This window comes from Gobio gobio, assembly GCF_949357685.1.
Source record: "Gobio gobio genome assembly, chromosome: 24".
Lineage (NCBI taxonomy): Eukaryota > Metazoa > Chordata > Actinopteri > Cypriniformes > Gobionidae > Gobio > Gobio gobio.
This window is the reverse complement of record NC_137120.1, coordinates 42,880,726-42,899,926: the sequence shown is the minus strand read 5'-3', so window position 1 is coordinate 42,899,926 and position 19,201 is coordinate 42,880,726. Positions and strand designations below refer to the sequence as shown.

The 19,201-nt window shown below is 40.7% G+C and overlaps 1 protein-coding gene across 2 annotated transcripts in view; it reads left to right on the top strand.

Annotated features, from left to right (window-relative positions):
* Positions 1-11,791: 11,791 nt before the first annotated feature.
* Positions 11,792-19,201, top strand: part of LOC307120541 (uncharacterized protein) — a 35,903-nt gene continuing 28,493 nt past the window's right edge. For both annotated transcript variants that reach the window (XM_079807641.1, XM_079807640.1), the window contains exon 1: positions 11,792-12,003. In XM_079807641.1, coding sequence (XP_079663767.1) covers positions 11,955-12,003 — 49 coding nt within the window. In that variant the 5' untranslated portion in view covers positions 11,792-11,954. The remainder of the gene's footprint in view (positions 12,004-19,201) is intronic.

Sequence of the window (19,201 nt, the reverse complement as noted above, 5' to 3'; positions counted from 1 at the left end):
CTGATGTGTAATCCTTAATGGTTTTGAGTAGTTTTGTTGTTTTTAATTGTAAATTTAATTGCCCTTGATAAAAATTGCACACTGGACATTGTTCAAGCTGGGCAAACAATTGTTCATTATTTGTAGTGAAAACACTTTAAATAATTAATTGATGGTTTCTATTGTTTCATGGTTGCCTTGTGTATTAATTTCCATGTGTTTCAGTGCAATTTTTCTACTTAGAGAAAAGCAAAAGGGACTGTGACTTTCTTGATGCACTGAGGGACATGGAGGATGCTAACCGGGCCGTCCTGCAGCTTATGGACAAGAACAGCGAGATCAATATATTCAGCTGTTACTGGAGAGCCAGGCCGAGGAGAGATGAGGAGGCAAGAGCTGGCATTCCACCAGTCAGAAGCGGAAGAAAGCAGAGGGACTTTCAGACCAGGTTTCTGTCTGTTCTTGGACAGTTTGTCCAGTTGTTCAAGAAGTAGCCACAACGACCAGCCGCTTGAATGAAGCATTTGCACTACCACATTTGTACTTTATATATTGTACGTGTTGGCACAGCTCTTGGACAGCTTACTAAAAATATGGGGTTTTTTTATATTGTTGTTTTCACATTTTATATTTTCATTTTATTGTTCTAGTAATTTATTTGTCTTTGCACACCTAATTTTGTAAGAACTAATCTGTCTAAAATAAAGTCAAATGTGTAAAATGTCACTGTCTTTAATATCCACATTCTAACTATATAACCACTTTCTAATTGTATTCATATAGTGTAGGAAGCAAATAAAAGGGCTGCTGCTCGCAAGTCTTTCTGAATATGCACATAAACATATCTAGAAAACCCAAATATTATATTTTTAATGTATAACTATGTGAATGTAGTATAATAACTTATAACCACAACTTAAGTGAAGCCATAAGTGTGGTCCTGCTTCATTTCAAATTTGAGGAAGAAGTCTCTAAAATTATGCATTTAATGAAGCATATAGTCACGTGACTTTTTTTTTTTTTGTGAATGCTAAGAGATGTTATTGTGATAAAAAAATAAAATACTTGCAGTCTAGAACCTAATCTTTCAACCGCTTAATTCAGTCTATTGTTTTCATTCAATTAAATTTTCACACATCTGTCATGAATGACTGAAACCTCATTATCCCTTTATAGAAAATGTTTTGTTTTGGAATTGAGCTATTACAACACATTCAGATTTTGGATTGCCCATCATCCCATTTTGCATTAAAATGGTCAAACCAGGTGAAAGTGCACGTTTAAATAAGCAGTGTTGGTAATGTGTATGCAAAAGCAGCGCTGCTTGCATCTCCTCCACTTGTTATTGTTGCAGACAGTATCGCGCAAAAGTGATTCCTGTCCGTCGGTGACTGGGAGGAGCAGTCGCGCGCATTGCCACGTCACCGGACTAATTTGCCTAATCTCCCCGGTACTTTAGACCGCGGTGGAAACGCAGATTGTAGCAGGTCTGGGGGAGAAAAAGTTCCTGGTACAAATAGTTCCGGGTAATTTCGGTGGAAACGCGGCTTATGGCACCAAAAATGGTTCTTGGCTCGTAATCATAGGGGAACCTTTTTTAGTGCTATATAGCACCAATTTTGGTGCTTCAGTGGTTCTTCAGCGGTTCTTCACCGGTTCTTTGACTAAGGTGCTATATAGCACCTCTGAAGAACCACTGAAGCACCAAAATTGGTGCTATAAAGCACTAAAAAAGGTTCCCCTATCATTACGAGCCAAGAACCATTTTTGGTGCCATATAGAACCTTTTTTTTTTTTTTAGAGTGTAGGGTAATTCAATTATAATTCAACAAAACAGCTTTAAAGCCTGGATCCCATGCATTAAAGGGATAGTTCACCCAAAAATGAAAATGATGTCATAATTTACTCACCCTCAAGTTGTTCCAAACCTGTAGGAGTTTTTTTGTTCTGCTGAACACAAAAGAAGATATTTTGAAGAATGTTTGTAACCAGGCTGATAGAGCAACTATTGACTACCATAGTAGGAAAAAAATACTATGGTAGTCAATAGTTGCTCTATCTGCTTTGTTACAAACATTCTTCAAAATATCTTCTTTTGTGTTCAGCAGAACAAAGAAACTCATACAGGTTTGGAACAACTTGAGGGTGAGTAAATGATGATACAATTTTCATTTTTGGGTAAACTATCCCTTTAAGGACAACGCTTTTTTCTCTGTAAATGTTTTATGAACTTTTTAATAGATCTAATGAAATTTAACAAAATGTTATTTCAGAACCTCATGAAAGATAGATATCATATCAGTGTGTTACATAAATTAGGTGTTAACTCTCAAACTTTTTTTATTGTTTTTAACGGGGTAGTTCAATCAAAACATGTGAACGTTTACTCACCCCAATGTCATTCCAAACCTCAATGAATTTCTGTCTGTGTAACATAAAAGAAAATCATTTGAGTCTTTTTTTGTCCATACAATAGGCTATTCAATGGTATAGCCTATGGTTTGGTTGCCAACATTCTTCAAAATATCTTCTTTTATGTTTCACGGAAGAGAGAAAGTCATACAGGTTTGGAACGACATGAGAGTGAGTAAATTATGATTTTAAAAGCAGTAAATTCACTTTAATCCTTGCTCAAAATCAGTGGTTTACTGTCATGTGCATTTCTGTGTGACAAAAGTGCAATATCACATTTGTTATCTGCATTTGCAGTAAATTCGATAATATCCATCATTAGTTGTCCCTGTCCTAGATTTATTTATTTACTCCAATTTAAGGCCCTAACCCCAGTTAAAACATTCAAGAGGAACTCATGGGCCGGATGGGCTGGGTTTGCCAGGGCCGAATTTTAGCCCCAGTCCAGCCCTGGTTCACAACACATGCAAATAGAGAAACGTGCTGCAAAAGTTCACAACATGCAAATACAAAAATGCAGCTGCAAATAGGCCTCCTCATAATGCACATACGATCAGAATGTTAAAATAAACAAACAAACACCTTTCAGGTGCACCCCACCGAAGACTAATGTACGTCAATTGTTGGTGTTCCCTTAACACTTTCTTTCGTTTTGGTATGCCAGTCCCGGCGCCAGGAAAAACGATTTGGGGTATTATTTTGTGTTAAAAAAATATTATTAATAAATTATTAATAATAAATAATATATATATTTTTATAATTTACTTGATTTTATAACTCAAATCCCAATTAATTATTCACTGCAGAAAGTGAAACAGCGATGCAAGCTCTTCTTCAACATGTTCTGATAACATTAACCTAAATGTATTAATATTTCCCTTGTGGCCCGTAGTTAAAAGAAATGAGAACAGATAGGTGTTATACAATTTATTTTTTATTTTTTTTTTAATGAGGAGTTAGCTAATCTTACTACAGCGCGTCAGTGATGCACTATAAATTATTGTAGTGCAAATTAAAATATTAATTTAACTCTAAAAGTAGCCTAATCATCATCATCATCATTCAGATCATTGCAGAAAGGGCCAGTTCGCCGGGCCTGGAATGTGTTGCAGCGCGTATTTGCATGTGTTGTGGACTTTGTGCAGCGCGTTTCTCTATTTGCATGTGTTGTGAGTATTTGCAGCGTTTCTCTATTTGCATGTGTTGTGAACTTTTTGCAGCGCGTTTTTGTATTTGCATGTGTTGTGAACTTTTGCAGCACGTGTTGTCAAACTGAAGAAGATGTTTTTTCTATTTGCATGTGTTTTCTTCATTTGCAGCACGTTGAGCTGTCTCGGCCACCGTATAGGACTGATATAGTTTCATATTAGTTTCAGAAAGATTGAATGTTTTTCTCTCTATGTTACAGAACAGAGCCATCGTTCATATTTTATTCTGATAATAATAGTCAGTGTGTGTGTGGTGTTCATGTCTGCTGTTATACTGATGAACTGTTGCTGTAGGACATTCTGTCAAGCGCAGAAAAAAGGCAAGTATTACTAATAACTCATAAAGTTTGCCAAATAGCATCGCAGAGATGATGACGCTGACAGTAATATCCTCTCACGTGTTTGTGTTTGTAGATCTGATAATCCCAGAGTCAGAATACACACACATCATCTACTGTCTTCAGACGGGAGATCTGCCGCAGGTCAGCAAACACTTCCTCTGATTTCACTCTAAAATGTTCACATTCATTGTAGCGGCTGCCCATTAAGCAGGTAATAAGAGTGAGCATGTTCAGAACGCGTCCATGCAGACGGAGGTAAAATGCAAACAGAGTCTTTGTTTATTGTGCTCTGATGAATAAATTGCTTCCAGTTCACAGAATACAAATCTCAAGTCCATACCTTGTAGATATGGGGTGCTTCTCAATATCCCTCCTCGTTTCCTCGCTCCTCCGTCCTCCATCCTATGACCCGGAAACCGACCGAGCTCAGCCATCTTGTAGGACATCTCAGTTCTCTAATTGCATCGAGAGGAGGCGAGGATGGAGGAGTGAGGAGGCTTCCTGAGGAGTCATGAGCAAGGATACTCAGGTGTATCCTGTGCGGAAGTTTTTTATCGACTAAACGTGATGCACGTATGAATCCCCCCCCCCCCCCCCTCACATCTTGCCACAGTTTATTGACACAAATGTATGTCAAATAAGAACAACTGACAGTTGCAGAATCATATCAAAGCACAAGAAAAAGAAAGAAAAAAACTGTAATACTATAAACAACAAATAAAAAGCAGTTAATAACTGGGAATAAAGAGTTGTTATTAATAACTGGTAATATTAAATAAAATATGGACAAATGTGGTATTTTGTAAGGGTTGAAACTATTACAATATAAATAAAATCTCAAATCTTCAAGAATCCTGATGTGCAAACTAAATCCAGCGGTGTAGAGTCATTTGATTTTATGCTTTGAAGTGACGCTAAAGGGAGCGAGGATATATCATTTCACTTGATTAAATTCCTCCATCCTCGCGTCTTTTCCTTGTGTCCCTCCCTCGCATCCTGAAGGGGTGGAGCTAAGACGCGAGGAAAGGAAGCTAGGAAAGGAAACGAGGATGCACAAATAAGAATTGAAAAGCACCCATGAAGACTGAATACAATCATAATCCACCTTGCACGCTACTCAAAAACTGTGTGCTTCCCCACTACCAACACACACCTGTGTCTCATTACTCTGTTGCCCTTAATATCACATCCCAGAGCGCCACCCAATGGACAAATGTATAATTACACACAGATGGCTCCTACATTCATGAGTAGATGATGGTCTGAAGGTCCACTTCCTGTTTGTGATGGTGAATGTTTCTTCCTCATAGATAGCCTCACTGGATATGGACAGAACAGCGACAGCTGTGAAATATCAACACACAACCAGTGAAACTCAATCTATGAGGAACATCTGAGGAGACCGATTGTCCTGAAGAAAACCTCATGTGTTCTCCTGCTGGAGAGCAGACGGTTGATGGCTGTTTGAAGTCATTCATTATTATTAGTGCTGTTTGTATTCTCTAATCTGTAGAGAAGTAAACGTAGATCAAGATGAACAATACTCCTTGTAAGATGACCTGAGCAGTGGTTGTGATCATTAGCACCTGTAGAGGTTTAGAGTTTAATGAAATAATGCCGAATGCAGTTTGATGGCGGCTTCTCACCGTTCCTGTGTTTCTTCTCTGAGCTAAACCTCATATCAAAAGCTCCATTGAGTCGTGTGACAGCTGCTCTGCCCTGAAGAGGTGTGTGTTCTTTATTGTAGATTCAGTGTGTGATAGTTAGGAAACAATGTGTGATGTGTGATGTGGGTGGATTCACGCTTGAACAAATAAACTCCAGGTGTGCACATATCACGTCTCTGACCTGTACTTTGTCCTGTGGGAAGAAGCACAACAAGGGTGAATCAAGGCAGACTCAATGGGATGAGCTTTTACATTTCTCCTAGAGTATTAATTTGACAGAAATGATACTCATGCCTGTGGGAGGAGACTGCAGGTAAACTGAGACTGGGTTTCTGTAAAACATTCACAGATGGAGGGAATCTGAAATGATATCCACATTTGTCCTAACCAGCCTGCGGTGTTTTAGATTATGGGTGGCACTTTCGGTTTGGAGAAGTTCCACTCAAAAACACTAAAAGAAAGTAAGTCAGCTTGACTAAATGAGCTGTAAATGTCCTTCATGTTCTGTTTTTAGACTTCAAGAGAATAACAACGCTTGGCATTTTAAAGAATATCAATGGCAAGAGCTCTTTTCATCACTGCAATCTTTTCCTGCTGATAATGTTATTTTTTCCTTTGTCCACTTAACCAATATGAAAAAAGAGCTCATCTTTCACTGATTGTTCACAGTTTCATGGAAGCTACACCCATAATTCATGCAAAACATCATGGGGCTTTGGAAAAAGATGAATATATACACACCGATGAGCCAAAACATTATGATATTCTGTTGGTCCTCTGCGCGCTGCCAAAACAGTGCCGAGGCATGGACTCCACTAGACCCCTGAAGGTGTGCTGAGGTCTCTGGCACCAAGATGTTAGCAGCAGACCCTTCACACAGATGCTCAGTCAGATTGAGATCTGGGGAAATTGGAGGCCAGGACAATGTGTTCCTCAAACCATTCCTGGCCTCATTCATGAAACGTTCGTAAATATATGAGCAAATTCGGAGTAATTTGTGCATAAAATGGACCTTTACAAAAACTCTCCTCCAGATTCACAAACGCTTCGTATACCACGGATTTGGTAGTTAAGCGTGTGTATATTAATGAAACATTCGTAAATAGGACGTGTGTGCGCGCTCATTCATAATTAGCATAATCCCGCCCATGAGTTACAACTGCAAATGACGTGTGCAGGAACGCTGTGGAACCTTCTGGACTTTCCAAGAGACTAATTGACCATATGTCTAGCAATAAATATTCAATTATCATGTGTCCACCAAAGCATTTTAGCCAGCTATAAACGCCTGGTGCTGTTCTGAAAACAGCCAGCTGGTGGTGCTTGAGAGTGCTTTGCAAGGGCAGCGTTTTTCCATCTGAGATACTCTGGTTGCTATGAATATGATGCAGAATATCCATGTGTGTAATGTGTTACTAGTGTCTCATTTTGAAGAATATTACTGAATATAAAAATGCAGTAAAAGCAGTATTAACTTCTCCATTTTTGTTGTTCAGTTGGTGTACATGTGGGATGATTGGTCAGTGTAGTTTTTGTCCCGCCCCTAAAATTGACAGTGACGAGCGCTTATTTACTTGAAATATTATTATGGTACATAGTTCATCCAAATGCAATGTCGTCAGTTTGCCTAAATTAGAACACAGAACGTTCAAATGTTTTACGCTCCATTCACTCGTGGTAGGGAGCAGGTGTAAACTAACATTTTGAAAATACGAACATTTTCGTCAATCTGAAAATTTACATCAGAGTGGCTTTACGAACGATTTTCACACATATTCGTTCTGCTGGTGTTTCATGAATGAGGCCCAGTGTGTGCATTATCCTGCTGAGAAAGGCCATTTCCCCAGGGAACACCATTGTCATGAAGGTGTGTAGGTGTCAGATTTACATCCACATGAATCCCAGGTTTCCCAGCAGAACATTGCCCAGAGCATCACACTCCTCCCTCCATTGGCTTGTCATCATCCCACAGTGCCATCACTTCCCCAGGTATATGACACACACATACACAGCCGTCCACGTAATGTAAAAGAAAACAGAACTCAATGGATCGGGTGTCTTTCTCCACTGCTCCGAGGTGCAGTTCCAACACTCACATGCTCATTGTAGGTGCTTTCGGTGGACAGGGATCATCACAGGCGCTCTGATTGTGTGTTGTGACACATTCCTCCCATAACCATCATTAAAATGTACTTTGACTTATGCCACAGTGGACCTTCAGTTGACTCGGACCAGACGGGACAGCCCTTGTTTCCCTCGTGCATCGATGAGCCTCGGGCGTCTAACACCCTGTCACCTGTTTGTGGTCCTGTCGGTATCTTCTGACCACTGCTGACCTCTCACCGTTTCAGAGATACTCTGACCATAACAATCTGGCCCTTGTCAAAGTCGCTCAGATCTTTATTCCTGCCCATTTCTCCTGCAGCCAACACACTGATGACAAGAAATTATTGTTTACTTACCATCGACTCTACCAGACCTTAAAGGGTTAGTTCACCCAAAAATGTAAATTCTGTCATTAATTCCTCTCCCTCATATCGTTCGACACCCGTCAGACCTCCGTTCATCTTCAGACACAAATGAAGATATTTTTGCTAAATCCGATGGCTCAGAAAGGCCTCCATTGGCAGTGATGACATTTCCTCTCTCAAGACCCCTAAAAGTTACTAAAGAGTTGTTACAAAGTCCATCTCACTACAACGCTGTATCTAAGCTGTTGAATTCTACATTGATTGTGCTTTAGGTCTTGGCGTAGAGCTCAAAATGGTGCTAAAGTCTGCATTTCCTGGATGCCCGAACTGTGCTCGACGTCATATTCTCGCGCATGCGTCGTGACGGTGCTTCGTGAGTTCACGTCTGAAGCCCAGAATAAAGTTGAATAAAGTCGCTATTTAGATTTTTTGTTTGCGCACAAAAACTATTCTCGTCGTTTCATGAAATGATTGTAGAAGCGCTGTAGTGAGATGGACTTTGTAACGACTCTTTAGTAGCTTTTAGGGGTCTTGAGAGAGGAAATGTCATCACTGCCAATGGAGGCCTTTCAGAGCCATCGGATTTAACACTAATATCTTCATCAGTGTCTGAAGATGAACGGAGGTCTGACGGGTGTGGAACGCCATGAGGGAGAGGAATTAATGACACAATTTACATGTTAGGGTGAACTAACCCTTTAATGTGGCCTTGTTAGGAGATGATCAACAGTGTTCAGTTCACCTGTGACTGCTCATAATGTCTTTTCATATATCCTATATTTATATATAAGCTTCTGTATGTTTGGGTGTGTGCCAATTCCATACCCTAAACCATCAACGCAAATGCACCATATTCACAGACTAAAGGCCTGTTTCTCCACTGTGATAAATGACATGTTTAGGTAATCTGTAGTATCTGCTAGTAAAGGGCACAGGACTCTCATCATGCCATCAGCGCGTACATGAGTCTGTTTACATGTCTGAGTTTAAGAGTTTTGTGTGAGTTATTCTTATATATATATATAGGGATAGGTAAATAATGACAATATTACAAAAATACATTAAAATATTGTATGTAATATTTTTCACAGGAGCTCTTTTTAAAGATATATATTTGTTGTAGTCACGTGCGGTGTGTTCCTCTCATCGGTGTGGTCAGGATGTGGTCTGCGAGTGTGAGATGGAGAGATGTAGAAACTGAGGGTGGGAGGATGAACTTCTCAGAGCTGAAGAGCCTCAGTGTGTCTGTTTGACTGACTAGAATTCAATAAAGGCCAATGCATGATTTCTTATTTATGTTAACAAATGAAGCCATTTCTTTGATTTAACAACTCCCAAAGAGTATGCTGTGGTTTTTATGTCACAGTCATGAAAATATTTTAGTGAACTCAGGATTTTAGAGAACTCAAATGGGGAACTATGAGCAGGAAGTGATGGAGCCCTGTGATCGTCTGCTGAAGAGCATTAGTCAATCATCTGAGTGCAATAAAAGCTGCTAATGCATTACAGGAAACACCAGAGAGGAGAAAGACATGATCTGCTTTCATCATGACTGAGTTAACACTGTGGGGCCTTATAAAGAGAGTTCAAATAACCAAGCGTCAATGGAAACACACACCAAAAAACTGAAAGCCAAGCACACATGATAAGCTGACGCTGACTTAACAGTTTAGATATAAACTAAAACACAAGCAGAACGACACATGCACACTTTTGTCCTTGAGCTTGATGAACTTGAAATTATTTCATTTTGTAAGCAAATTTCTGATTCGTTTTTAACAGAAGATGTAAAAATGTTATTTCTCCAGGGTTGAATGAAATTTGAATGTTCCCAAAAGGATAGATTTGTCTCAGCACCTTTTCAAATCATTCCCACAGCCTTCATGTGCCGTACAGAAACCTGGAGAAACAGCTCTTTCCATGAGATGAGGATAAACACATTATGATTATGATTTTACACTAGCGTTGCCGTGGAGACAGATGGGTTATTTTATGATCATGAGTGTCTTCATGCACTGTGACACACTCAGAGCGAGATCGCTGTGGTCTGGTTTATATAGGTTAGGGGTCTACACATGCACTGAACTCATGCGGTTTTGTGTTGTTTTTGGTAAATGCACAGCAGTTGAATAAGAACTTGTCTATTATGGGATGTATGTGATTGGTGTTTCTGCATTTGGACAATGGGCCACTTCTGTTCTCACGCTCATGTTTGCATGACTTTCACATGAGTATAAACGTTAGTAAATGTGCTCATTTATTTAACATTTTTAAATCTCTTTCTCTTCTGTATTTCTGTGTAATTTAAGATTTTCAGGTCAGGTGTATCAATGTCCTCATGCAAAATATATGAATGATGTTAAACATTCATTACATGCTCAGCCAAGATCTCCAAAACAGTATGAGTACAGATACCCTGGTTCAGAATAGCACACTGTCCTCTATGGCCCTGTCCCAAACGGCACCCTAAACACTTGCAGTCTTCCTACGAGTGCACACTTTCCTGGCGTAACACTGCTTTGACTGTCGGGAAGAAGACTGACGGTGCGGGCTTAGCAAAAGTGGCATTGAGGTGCATATCAGTCTCATGGACTTAACAGACATGCGCACACGGCAGCCATTGTGAGTCCACAAGACCAAAAGTGCATATGAACACCCTTTCCCAAATGGCACCCTAAACCCTCGCAGTCTACCTACGAGTCCGCACTTTGAAGTGTGCCATTTGGGACAGGATCGAAGTGTACCATTCAACTAAATACATTTTCAACTAAATAACTGATCTGCCCACATTGTCACTGTATGATAAATGAGCTGATGACATCACCGTTTTCTCCGGAGCGGCTGTACGGCCGAATAAAATTCTGTTGCATAATTGTCCCTTTTAACACTGTGAAGCTGCTTTGAAACAATCGGCATTGTTAAAAGCGCTAGGGTGAATTGATTGGGACACTTTTTCCAAGTCATCTCAATGGCAAAAAGTGTCCCAATCTCCCTGAATTCACCCTATATAAATAAAGGTGACTTGACTTGGTCATTATTGAGATGCACATTGCTCTACAGGAAATAGTGGCCTACCAGAACCCAATGTGTCAAAAGATCTCTAGAAAGTGTGAACTGGTTTGCATTGATGAGGTCAATACATTTATTTCATTCTTTTCCCAAATAATATTTACAGGGGTTCATGCAAATAAAATCTATATTAATATATCAATATACCTATGAATGAATGAATGAATGAATGAATGAATGAATGAATGAATGAATGAATGAATGAATGAATGAATGAAGGAATGAATGAAAGTACAACGCGGAATAGCGGAAAGTCCCGCATTGAAAGAGCCGATCTCCATCTGCTGCCTTTAAAGAGATCGCAATAAAACAACTACAACGAGCTCTGTTGCTATAGAAACACTCGCTATTTCTGCATTAAAAACAACATTAGTGGACCAGTTAATGTCAGAGTTTGACTATGTTTCTCTAGATGATCACTGTAAAGTTGTAAAAAGCGCTATATCAGTGAAGGTGACTCGATATAGAGACTGTATAGTTATTAATATAGATTATAGAGCACAAAGGTGCTTTTCCAACACATACCGTTATGTTAAAATGAAACAGTTCTAAAATAAGAAAGAACTGTTTCACCAATATTTAAAATCATAAACTAGAGCTAAACATAACGTGTATATACACGCTTCATGCTGCTGATGTCACTCGGATCAGTGATCTCCTCCTCTCGTGTGGTCATGTCACACACATTTACTGAAACACTGGAGTTTAGCAGAAGAGATTTCGTTGTTTATCCGTTTGAAAGCCCGTTCTCCACAGCGCTATGAGGACATTATTTATCAGAAAGCGTTCGGTCATCTCTTGAGGAATATGATTTTAGACACTGCTTTCATCTGTCTATGCATTCTGATCACAAACGGTGAGTTTCATCTCATGCACCGCGACTGGAACAGCCTGAATGTAGAATACATATGCAAAAAACTGGTATAACACTTGATATTCTGTCCTCCTCACTTCTGAAATGATGGATACACCCCTGCAGCCCAGCATATATAGAATACACACCTGAACACGTTTGTACAATACTTTGTCATTGAACAGCCATTTCTATATTTTATTTTGTTGTTGTTAAAAACACCAGTTTAAACATTTTCCAACTTAATCTTCCTATATTTCATGAGTTCACACTTTCAAATATAGTGTAAAGACTATGAGTATTTGGCGTGTCCTGGCTCGGAATTTTGGCCAAAACTCAAAGTGTTCTTTAAGAGAAATTTCTATTATTTTAAAAAATTTCCGAACTGCAATGAACAAATGTAATTTCCACCAAATCTCAATATACAGCTGTTATTTAAAAACAGAATAACTTCTGCAACTCAACAAAATTGTCTAAGATCATTGGTAAATAGTTTTACCAGTTTGTCCACAATGTACAATTTTATACATTTGCCAATGTGATAAATGAAATGCCCTAAGGAGCAAATGCTGAACGGTACACCTGTCACACTCTGAAAGTTCATATTGGTTTGGGTAAGAGCTTATTAGAAAATAACTAACTTGAATTTTTATATTAAGTAGAGCATGATCTCATACATTTGACTGGATACATTTTTAACGTGTGATGAGAACTTTTAAAGTATTTTTTAAAAATGTGTGTGGGGATGGAAATTAAGGTGTTGTGGAAATTACAATTAATTAATGTGTCATGAAATAACGGAGTCCACACCCGTGTTTCTTTATCTTGAACGTCCTTTTACTCAACTCTCTCTCAAGCCCCCCCCCCCCCCCCCCCCCCCCGCATGTCCTAACCCTTTTTAAAACCGATCAACATACATGACATCTCCCCCTTTTTTTTCAGAAGCTTTTTTACTGAAACAGTCCTGTGTTTCTCTAATCACTTTATCCACTAAGTGAAATAACAATAATAATTGCAAAACACATCTATCTCAAAACAACTTTCTCAATAGAACACTTTAAGGTAATGCAATATAACATTGCTTGCATACATATTAATTTCTCTTCAAATCATTCATAATAATGTACACACTGACACTTGAACTTTCACTTTGAACTTTTTTTTTCTTCTTCACGATCTTTACAGTCCCCTTTATGCTATGAAGAGCAACAATCCGTTTATAAATTCAGTCTGTGCACAGGCTTGCACACGCTCCCTGAGCGGGTTACTGTGGTTGACTGTGACTGCTGTACCTGCCCTCATGAGGTGGTATCTGTAAGATCAGCATGTGTCTGTGTAGGGGTAGTTATTCCCCTGGAATCCATAAGGTCCATGCATTCAGGACCCACCGTGCATTCTGGAGTTACAGAAGGAGTGTGCTCCTTCTGAAGGTGACGACGGTTTCTCCTGATCAGTTTTACTTCCGGTGTTTTCACTACATAAGACTTTGGCGTGGAAAAAGAACCTTGAATGGTCCCTTGGTTAGTCTAGTCTTTTTGTCCATTCACTCTGACCCGGACAGCATCTCCTTGACTTAGTACAGGCCAGTTCCTTACTCCATTTCGGCGATTGTAGGGGCATCAGCACTTCTCACTTTTTCATCTTCTGGCCAGGCAGGTTTCAGGTTCTCCTCCAGTGTTGGGAGTATGGTTCTAATCCTCCTCTCCATGAGTAGTTCTGCTGGGCTGAACCCAGTGGACGCTGATGGGGTGGCCCTATAAGACATGAGAGCCAGCAGAGGGTCTTTCTGTATCAAAATATTCTTGGCCGCCTGTACAGCCCTCTCTGCATGGCCATTGCTTTGTGGGAAGTGTGGACTTTAAGTAACATGAACAAAGTCGTATTCACAACTAAAGTCTCTGAATTCTTTACTAGAAAACCATTGTCACTTCTCACCTCATGTGCGATCCCAAAACGGGCAAAGGTGGCTTTGAGTTTTCCAATCACTTGGCTAGTAGAGGGAGCAGGAAGTGACAGGATCTCAATGTATCTGGAGTAATAATCGGATATTACCAGGTAATGGCATTTGTTGTGTTCACACAGGTCCACAGCTATTTTCTCCCAGGGCCTACCGGATAATTCGCTTGGAATCAACGGTTCCTTTCATTGTGCTGCCCTCATCTCAACACAGTGTGAGCACACCTGCACATGCTGTTTAATGTCCTGTGAGATATTAGGCCACCATACTGCCTCGTAAGCCCTTTCACGGCACCTGTGTAGGTCTTGGTGACCATCATGGATTCTATCCAGGATTTCCTTCCTCATACAGGTAGGGATAACTATACGTTTGCCTCTCACGACTAAGCCGCGACTAAAACTCAGAGAGCACCCCTCTCACCTGAAAATACTCTTGGATGGCCTCAGGTGTGCTTGCTGTATACTCTGGCCAGCCATTCCTAATGAACCAAAGGACTGACTGCAACTGGCTGTCAGATTCTGTGTTCATCCTGATCCGCTCCATTTTCTGCGAAGTTGCAGGGAGGTTATTGACAACAGAAGCAATATACGCAGTTATCTCATTATGGCTGTCCGTATTCACCACTGTGTGGTCTGGGCCTCTTGATAGTGCGTCAGCTACGGCCAGTGTCTTTCCTGGAGCATATTCTGCAACACAACTGCACCGCATTAATCTCATTAAGAGCCTCTGGCACCTGAGAGGAACATTATCAAGGTCTTTACTGTTGATGAGTGGGACGAGGGGTTTGTGGTCTGTGTTTAATCTGAAGCTTTCCACCCCATACAGATATTTCTCAAAGCGTTCACAGGCCCAGACCCCCGCCAAACATTCCTTCTCTATTTGTGCATACCTCGTTTCAGCATCACTTAGGCGCCTTGAACAGTATGCTACTGGCCTCCACTCATCATCATCTTTTTGAAGCAGGACGCCTCCCACCCCGTAGCTGCTTGCATCTGCAGAAACCACTGTGGGTCTGATGGCATCAAAGAAAGTGAGAACGGGTGCGCACATCAAGGCATTTTTCACTTTCTGAAAGGCTGTCTCCTGACTTGGACCCCAGTTCCATACCACTTTGGTTTTCAGGAGATCATACATAGGTTGTCCGACAGTGGCTAAATTAGGGATGTATTTCCCTAAGTAGTTCACCATTCCTAGGAACCGCTTGAGTTCGTGTATATTTTGGGGTACCGGAAAGTTAGCAATGCTGTCGACTTTTCCAGGGTCCGGCCTCACCCCTTGTGCGTCAATGATATGACCCAAGAAACAAATTTGATTCTGTCTGAACCTGCATTTTTGTTTGTTCAATTTTAGTCCAGCAGATTCCATGACTTTGAGTACTTTTCCCAGGCACTCATCATGTTCTTTTTCTGTTTTTCCGAAAACCAAAAAAAATTCATATAACTTGCCACGCCCTCAAGCCCCTGCAATGTCTCAGTCATTTTCTTTGAAAAATTTCTGGGGCGCTTGTGATCCCAAACGGGAGACGTTTGAAGGCGTATCTGTCAAAAGGGGTGATAAAAGTAGTCTTTTACTACTCTTTTCCTCAAGAGGGATTTGGTAAAATCCACTGGCTGCGTCCAGTGAGCTAAATATCTTGGCACCTGTGAGTTTAGAGATGACTTCCTCTGTTGTAGGAAGAACAAACTTCTCTCTCTTCACTGCACTATTTAGCTTCCTCAAATCGACGCAGATCCGAACATCTCGATTGGGCCTGAGGACCGGGACCATGGCAGCGCACCACTCAGTCTGTTAAGTTACTTTATCAATGATACCTTCTTTCTCCATACGGCTCAGTTCAGTTTTCACCTTGGGCAGGAGAGGAAGGGGTACACGGCGTGATACATTCACTGCATAGGGTTCAGCTCCTTCTTTTAAGACTTTACAGAAAGACTTTACTTCTTTAAAGATCTTTACTGGATCTGTTTTCAGCTTTCCACCCTGCTGAAACACATCTTTTATTTAATTCACTCGCTTTACAAGCCCCATTTCTGTAGCTGCCACTCGGCTCAGCAGGTTATTTGCTTCCTTTCCTGGAAGTACATACACTGGATATGAGTAACAATTGCCTTTATATGTCATTTTTGCATGAAATTGACCTAGGCACTTGAGTTTGCCCCCTGGGGTGCTGAGTGAAATTACTGCTGGGTACAGTTCTTTCTTTGGCACAAGTTGGTCAAACATCTCCTCACTTATCACACATGCATCAGCTCCTGTGTCAATTTTGAAGTTAAGTGGTGTCTGACCAATCTTCACTTGAACCGTCCAATGTTCCTCATTTGTTTCCTCATTAACAGCTCCCAAGAACAATGCCTTTTCCATTTATTCCGTTATTTCTCTCACTGTCTTTGTTTTACACATCCTCTGTCAATGTCCTTTCTTATTACATTTATTACATGTACTTTTTGTTGTAGGGCAAATTTCATCTTTTGCGTGCGGTTTCTTACCACATCTACTGCAATTTCTTGCCTTTCCATAGCAGACTGTGCTGCTCTGTGCTGCTGCTGCACCCCGTGGTCTGTGTGTGTATCTCCCCCTCCCTCTAGTGGGCGTTCCGCTGTGCATTTCACGTGTTTGCAAACCAATTTGCACTGCAAAATCTTCTGACTGCCTTATATTTTGTATTGCTTCTGATAGTGTCAATGTAGGCATCAGTTGTAACTTTTGGGAAAGTCTTTTGTCCCTTATACCGACCACAAGCCGGTCACGAATGTGCTCATCTCTTTTGTCACTGAACTCACAATTCACGGCCAGTTCATACAGCGAGCGAATGTACGTCTCCGCTTTCTCCCCCGGTAGCTAGTTTCTCTGATAAAAACATGCGCGCTCATGTATTAGATTCCGTTTCGGAATGAAGTACTCATCAAATTTCGCCAGTACAACATCGAATTTCTCTTTATCCTCCTCGTTTTCAAAACTAAAGGAAGCCAATATTTTCTCTGCCTCGCTTCCCATTGCATAGACTAGAGAACTAGTTTCCATTCGGGCCATTCCGAGGGATTTTCGAAAGAAAACTGCTCCGGAGTATTAAACTTTGCCATTTTGTCGGCAGGGTTCACGCTGCACTCAATTGACCAGCTTCTGACACCATGTCATGAAATAACGGAGTCCACACCCGTGTTTCTTTATCTTGAACGTGCTTTTACTCAACTCTCTCTCAAACTCTCTCTCAAGCTACCCTCTGTGGTGGAAATGGCAGCATGTGGCGGAAATGACATTTCTGTAGTTTTTTTGTGAAAAAATGGAAGATAGCTTCACTAATTAGCTTTGAATTAATACTCAGCATTTAAAGTATGCAAAATATTCTGATTTAAATTAAAATGTTTAGCTTTTTAAAAACACCCTTGAAGGTACAGCATGTTTGGAAATGACGTAGAATAAATATATTAACTGTTCAAGCAATATTTAGCTTGATTTTTCTTAATTTGTTGATGATGAAAACGTCTTGGTTACGTATGTAACCTCTGTTCCCTGAGAACAGGGAACGAGACGCTGCATCGGAATGGTGCTATACGGGGAACGCCTCTGCGTGACAGGTGTCTGAAGCTACCAGCGAATCACGGCAAAGTCTTTGACCAACGTCAGCCCATGACGTCATCAATATGCGACCCGGAAGTATATAAGGGCGCCTTGCCAGCACAAACACATCTTCTCGTCTGAAGGGACTGTATGGCAGATAGACCCCGAGGCATGGCAGGCGACGCAGCGTCTCGTTCCCTGTTCTCAGCGAACAGAGGTTACATACGTAACCAAGACGTTCCCTTTCGAAAGGGAACTCACGCTGCATCGGAATGGTGCTATGGGACACGACATACCAACGCCACCATGCTGAGGGGAGTGTCTGCTAGGGCTGTCAAAATTCCTCAAAAATGACGTTCGAATATTCCCTCTAAAAAAAACTATTTGAACATCTGGTTGCGCATTTTGTCAATGACGCGCATTACGTCAATAACAGGACAAATTAATACAAAGAGACATAACTACTTGTATAGGTAGTCTATTTAAGTTTAAACATATTTGACAACGTATTACCTACACAGAAACAAGTAAATCAACTAATACCAAGTATAATACCAAGCAATAATCTAACCGAGACCGCAGACCTCACTCTCTCTCGCCCTCACTCTCACGCTCTCTGTGCATAACGTTTTAAATAAACAAACACATTTTGAGTGCTGATCAAGAGTTTTGTGCAGGCAATTTAAGGTCGCGACTCGTCCCAAATATAGGAGGCTTCATTCAGTGATTGAAACAAATATTATTAATATTAATTGAAGTTTTACAGCATATTGAACGCTCCGAGCGAGCTGTGCTGTGGTAAACATGGAACGTTTCCTTGACATGAAACGGTAAATAATCAAACCAGTGGAAGCAGTGCATTTATCCTTTATTCATGCAATATCTATTCAGTCAGTACAGTAGCCCACACTTTAGTAATGTTTCTATCTAACGTTAAATAGGGATATGGTACCTCGGTTCCATTGCTTGACAGAACTCCCTGAAGCCTGCCCCATCTACGAGACTGATCGATCTCATGTCCTTACAAATGAACGAAATTCCTTTCTCCGGTATGGCCTCTTGTCGTGTTGCAGACAAAGAGCTTATGGAGGGCGATGCAAAGTAAGTGTCAAGACGTGATTGTTTAGCTTTTTAGATTTTGGGGGGTTAAAATCGCTTTCTCTGCTGCGGTCGAGTTGGGCTCTGCACTTTCTGCCATCTTCCATGCAAGACGCCGTCAACTTTCAGCAGTGACGGTTTCACACTGCATTAGCGCGTATTTTTTTCGGCGCCCATGTTAACAGATTAATTTAGAGCATTCACAGCGCATGCAGGGGTTGAAGGAGAACACCAGAAAATGTGACATAATGAACAATATTCGTCTGTATTTGCAATACACGACCCACGGTTCAGCTGCGCCAGACAACCAGTGTGAATGCGCGCCTCCCGTTCTCCACGCACACCGCTCCTGCCCTGTCAACGCACTGCTTGCGTATGCGGTGTGAAGACAGCCATGCCTCTACTACTGCGGGCGTTTTTTATATATTTTTTAATTCGAATATTAATTTTCACCTTCGAAATTCATTTTTTAAAAACTATTCGAATATATATTTGAATTTAGAATATTCGTTGACAGCCCTAGTGTCTGCCCACTGGCAGTGACAACTGTCAGCGCAAGTAAATTCAACTGAAAAACCTGAGCCACTCCCC